The sequence below is a fragment of the Telopea speciosissima genome, chromosome 2, assembly GCF_018873765.1.
Source record: "Telopea speciosissima isolate NSW1024214 ecotype Mountain lineage chromosome 2, Tspe_v1, whole genome shotgun sequence".
Taxonomy (NCBI): Eukaryota; Viridiplantae; Streptophyta; class Magnoliopsida; order Proteales; family Proteaceae; genus Telopea; species Telopea speciosissima.
In genome coordinates this window covers 45,026,520-45,032,519 of record NC_057917.1, presented here as the reverse complement: position 1 = coordinate 45,032,519, position 6,000 = coordinate 45,026,520, and the positions used below count along the sequence as shown (strand labels likewise).

Here is a 6,000-nt window from a genome sequence, read left to right as displayed (position 1 = left end):
CACTGATCTACGACATCAGCAAAGTGCTCCTAGATGCAGAGACCAGGTATAACACTATAGAGAAATATGCTTACGCGTTAGTAACGGCCACCCGAAAGTTAAGGCCCTGCTTCCAAGCCTACACTATTGAAGTAATCACTAACCAACCACTGAAGAAGATACTAGCCAAACCTGATCATTCTGGGAGGTTAGTAGCATGGTTGGTAGAACTAGGTGAATTTGATATCCAGTACAAGCCTCGAACTGCCATTAAAGCTTAAGTCCTAGCAGATTTTGTGGTGGAATGCACACTACCCAAAGAAGAAGTTTCGCCAAGTGAGGAGCCCGAGGAAGGGACAGAGCAGTGGATGCTGTTTGTGGATGGTTCATCCAGCGCACATGGTTGCAGTACGGGACTGATACTAACAAGCCCTGGTGGATTCTTAGTACAATATGCGCTAAGGGTTGAATTCCAAACAACCAACAATGGGGCGGAGTATGAAGCCCTAATTGTCGGACTGAAATTAGCACAAAGTTTGATGGTGAGGAATATTACCGTACACAGCGACTCGCAGCTGATAGTCAATCAGGTCAAAGGAGAATATGAGGCAAAGGAACCTCGCATGACACAGTACCTAGGCAAAGTGCATGACCTAATTACCACATTCAGCCACTTCGAGATACTCCTAGTACCCCGAGCACACAATACATCAGCAGATGCCCTTTCAAGACTGGCCACATCAGATTTCCAAGACCTGGGCAAAACTGTCTACATAGATGTCCTTTCCACTCTGAGCATAGAAAGATCAGAAGAGATATTACCAATCGAGATGGAACCCTGTTGGATGGATCCTCTAATGAATTATCTCCAAAAGGGCACATTACCAGACGACAGGGAGGAAGCAAGGAAAATAAGAATAAGGGCAGCTCGGTATACAATAATAGGAGGAATCCTCTATAAGAAGGCCTTTGCTATGCCTTACCTGGAATGTCTCCGACCAACTGAGGCAGAATATGTTTTACGGGAAGTACATGAGGGCATTTGTGGAAAACACTTCGGGGGCATGGCGCTCGCTCACAAAGTCATCAAACAAGGATATTTTTTGCCTTACCTCTGCAAAGAAGCAATGAGTTTTGTCTGCAAATGCCTAAAGTGTCAAAAGTTTGCACCTATCACATGCCAACCTGCAACAGAACTCACCTCAATTTCAAGTCTATTACCTTTTGTACAATGGGGCATGGATATATTGGGACCTTTTCCCAAAGCATCTGGGGGTAGACAATTTGTAGTCATGGCTGTCGACTATTTTACCAAGTGGATAGAGGCAGAAGCTTTGGCAATGATCTCTGCGGCAAAGGTATGGAAATTTTTCCTACACTTCGTAATTTACAGATATGGAATACCGAGAACCCTCATCACTGACAATGGAAAACAGTTGGAATAAAAATTCAAGGAGTTCAGTGATCAGTACGAAATCCAACTAAGGAAGACCTCAGTTGCCCACCCCCAATCCAATGGACTAGCAAAGGCGATAAATAAAATTCTACTAGATGGAATCAAGAAGAAGCTAGAAATTGCTAAGGGATTGTGGGTGGAAGAGTTACCTAACATTTTATTTACATACAGAATGACAATGAGGCTGGCAACCGGTGAAACGCCCTTCATGTTGGCATATGGAACAGATGCGGTAATTCCTGTGGAGGTAGGAGAAACATCCATAAGGGTTCAATTCTATAACCCAGAAGTTAATGATGAAGAACTAAGGATAAACTTGGATCTACTGGAAGAAATTAGAGAAACAGCCCGGGTAAAAAATGCGGCTCATCAACAGCGAACACCACGCCACTATAATTCTAAGCTGAAAGTCAGAAGATTTCACCAAGGAGAATTGGTCTTACGTAAGGTAGAAGCTTCAGACCCGAGGTCCATAGGAAAATTAGCACCCAACTGGGAAGGACCATATAGAATCTCCAAACAAGTAGCTCCAGGGGCCTTTCATTTGGAGACTCTAGAGGGGGTACCCCTACCACGGTCGTGGAATGCAGAAAATTTGCGAAAATTCTACCAATAAGGTCAAATTGTTCAATTTTAATTTTCAGTTCAATTTTCAGTAGATTAAAGCAAAGTTTTTCTTATTGGAAATATCAGGCTACGGCCAATAAAGGTATCCACAGTTGATCAAGCAATTTATGGCAATGATCTATTTTTGCAATTATCCTTTTCCCAAATGTTTATCTCTGTTACTAATAATATGCCAGCAATCAGCATAATGGTGAGTTGCACCATAGGGGCGTTTCTCAAATCAAGCTGATGGTCATCCGACCATAATGGTGAGTTATACCATAAGGGTGTTTCCCCAATCAAGCTGATGGTCATCTGACCATAATGGTGAGTTGCACCATAGGGGCGTTTTTCCAATCAACCTGATGGTCATCCGACCATAATGGTGAGTTGCACCACAAGGGCGTTTTCTCCAATCAATACAAGGAACATCTGAACAAATGAGAAAAAGCATAAGGAGCAGAAGTCCATCAAAAGAAATACAAATGAAGGATGCTCAAATAATGAAGATCTTTTATTAATATATCCAAAATTTCAATACAAGTACATGAGATAATTACAACATCCAAGGTTGACGCAATTACAAGAGCCAATTTATGATCGAATATGCTCAGGTCCAGATTCATCTTCAGGAAGGAGAAAATGGGGCAAACTATAGGTGCGCCTAAACCACAAGCCTGATCTGCCTTGTCTTGATCCTCCCGAGTAGGGCGATCAACGATGCAGGTACTAGAGACCAAGGGGTATGAAACAGGGGTAGCCATAACAACAACATCGGATAGATGGAGATCAACCCTGACATTTATAAGGCAGTTGTATCTGTTCCAAAGCGACCCCAAGAGAGCAAAAGAGGACCATTTTGCCAAATGGGATTCATCATCAGGGCATTAGGAAGCTCTGTTAAAGCACCAAAATAGCCCTGCTACCACTCCCCCTACCCCTGCAGGATACAAGGAGCTTGAAGAGCACGAGCGTAGCGCCGGTTTAGGTCCTCCAGCGCACTGCCACCGCCAAATCATCACACCTTGAATCCTTAAGAGGTTAGGGTAGGCAGAAAATAGCCCCCTCAAGACTCTCAATTTCTTTGATGTAACGTTCCCCCTCCAGGCATTTGTGAGGGCATATTACATGCAGAGAGGGCCCCAAAGCCAGGAAACCTAAAGGACACTGCGTGTCGATTGAGGATCGAAGCTATGAGGGCCAATGTCGATTGAAGATTGAGGCCAAAAGAAGCAACTGGAAGTACATACACCTTCCAAAATTTGCAGCCTCTGAATCTATGAAGACGCCGGCACCCAAAGCACCAGAGAATACTTGGAATTTCCATAAGAAAGCAGAAGGCTGATAAGCGTAGGGGACCCATGGATCCAGGAGGAACAAAAGCATAAGGAGCAAAGGGCATAAGCGCTATTTAAAGGGCCCAGCGATGGTTCACGTTCGAAAGAGAATATCAAGGCCCAACTACCTAAAGTAAAGGGAAGTCACGTCTAGGGCCACATGTCCAATGTCCATTGGACTGGTGCTACCTCAAAAGGGGAAGGGTGCAATTACGAAGGCAACGATCCGGCTTCTGTACCAATTCCATTAATGGTGAATTAACCAAAGCGTCAGTCGAGGTGGGAACAATAAATTTTTGCGTGGGGAATCCACAACAAATCCTTGGGGAAAAGATTTGCGTCATAATGAATATACACAACATGTAGAAAGGTAAACATTGTTAATACCCAGAAAGTTATTGAGATATTTCCATGGAAAATCATAATTTATTTTAAGGTAAGGGACAGCGGTTGCTCCCCGAAGTACAATATGAACATTCACAAATCCTTAGGCTCGGGACTAGGAGGATTGGGGGGCAGAGGTCCAGGAACGTTCTGAGGAGGGGGGAAGAATGGAATTGAAAGTGAAGAAGGATCTAGCACTGCCTCCCTAGCTGGCATGCGGGGATTAAAAGTTAACTTAATTTTCCCCCATCTGAAGTGGGGGGCAACTTCCTTTATCCTCTCGTATAAACGTTGGGCACCCTCCAAGGCCTTATCATCACAAAGACGTTTAAAAGCCACCGACTGAACAACATGCTCAATAGTAAGGTTGGTCGCAGCGTATTTCTCGGCCTAAAGATAATCAATGACATTGTCGACAACATCTCGGGCGAACTCTAGCCTGGTCAGTAGATCTTCCTCCCAACGCTCGAGAGATTTAAGATAATCAAGCTCATTCTTCAAACAGTAATAGTATTTCCTCAGCACATCATTGGCTCTAGCATATGTTGTTATTCTAGATTGAAGTTCCCTTTCTCGCTCCGAATCATCAACTGGCGCAATACCGCACAAAGGAAGATTGTCCTAATAAAAAGAAAAAAATAGTTATGCTCGAATGGGTGAGAATTCGAAAAGTAAATGAATTGTGGTCATCCTTCATTACAAATTCCAGTATTTTGGTGGCACAAGCCTACACTTTCAAAAAAAAAGAGAGAGAGAATGAAACAGTGACAAGTAACGAGAGGCAGGAAAGTCAAACTACAGGGGTATTTTCAACATCTGAGATGGCTTGGGCATCGGCAGGGACGTCGACAGGAGCTGGCAAGGGATCCTCGTTTCTCGGCTCAATGCTTTGGTCAGTAACTTATCTTGGGATCGTCTCAGTTGGAACCTCAACCCCTGCCTGCTCAGGCATGGCCACATCCGTTTCCCCTTTGCCAACTGAAGAGCCTTGACCACCCACTATGGTCCCAACAGCTGTGGGAGTCACTGAAGAAGAAGATGGGCGAGGAATGTCTAAACGGCCAACAAAAGACGCAGGCTTATAAGCACCAGACTTGAACCGTACGAGCATGTTTTGTATCTCAGATATGCCCTCAAAATTAAAATCCGGGTGCCTCTCCTTTATTTGCTGCCAAATGGAGTAAGCTATTTTCAAAAAGGTCAAGGATGCAGTAGACATATGACTAATCTTGTAAGCCTCAGAATCGAGATATTCATCGACAGCCTTGGCCCCCGCACCCTCGATTTGGGCCTTCAGGGTAGCAATCTCAGCCTTCTGATTCTTAATCAACAACTCTTTCTCCGCTAGTATTTCTTTGACCTTAGCATAAGAAGCTAAAGAAGACTCAGCGTCCTTCTCTACTTGCTTCCGCTTCTCCTCAGCCTCTGCTAGTGCTTTCTCGGCAGCCTCTTTTCCTGTCTTGAGGTCCGTTACGTCAGCCTTCAACAGGAAAATCCGTTCATCATTATCCCAGGCAGCTTTCTTTAAATTCCGCATTTCTTTCTCTGATTCCACGTACACCACGGTGATTTTTCTCTTACGCTCCACGAGCCCAAAGACAAAGGCAAGTGCCTGGTGTAGAAAGGAAAATCAATAGGTAGAAAATGGGAGATAACTAAAACACAAGATGAGATTAGAACTTCACCTTGTAAGACCGTGCAAGGGTTGATTTTTCCAGCGTATCGTCATCCATCTCGGATAACCAATCAAGGTCAGCTGGAGGAACGCAGTTCAGTGCCAAATTCTCGGCAGTAGCAACACTACCAATCACCCTCTGGTCGTTACTAATCGACCACCAGGGAACGAATAAATCCGTGCTTACTTTCTCTTTCCCCTTGTTCTTCTTAGTCTTGTCTGGGGGCGGTGGATCCTTAAGGACTAAAGAAGACTCATCCTCCTGCTGTGTGACCAAACCCGAAGAGGAACTCTTCCCCTTGTCTGAAGGATCTGCAATTTTGACACTTCGGGAAGGCGAGGGAGGAACCTTAGTGGGACCCTTCTTTGACTGGCCCTTATCTTGCTTGGTTGGGAGCGCCTTTCTCTTCCTACTTTTGTCTGAGGAAGAGAGAACCACGTCTCCAGCTACTTGGAGGTTTTCACTCTCCATAAATGCGGCAAGAGAATCCAAAGGAAATTCCACTACAGCCAAAAAGTAAACAGAATGAGAAAAAGTTAGACTCATACGAAACATTGTGGGA

The 6,000-nt window shown here is 44.4% G+C and overlaps 1 protein-coding gene across 1 annotated transcript; it reads left to right on the top strand.

Annotated features, from left to right (window-relative positions):
• Positions 1 to 347: 347 nt before the first annotated feature.
• On the top strand, positions 348 to 1,424 carry LOC122650748. The gene has a single exon (XM_043844137.1). It carries the CDS (start codon positions 348 to 350, stop codon positions 1,422 to 1,424), a length of 1,077 nt encoding a protein of 358 aa, XP_043700072.1.
• The last annotated feature ends 4,576 nt before the right edge of the window (positions 1,425 to 6,000 follow it).

Excerpts from the sequence above, each read along its gene's own strand:
- LOC122650748 (XM_043844137.1), top strand. The coding sequence starts at position 348 with ATGCTGTTTGTGGATGGTTCATCCAGCGCACATGGTTGCAGTACGGGA.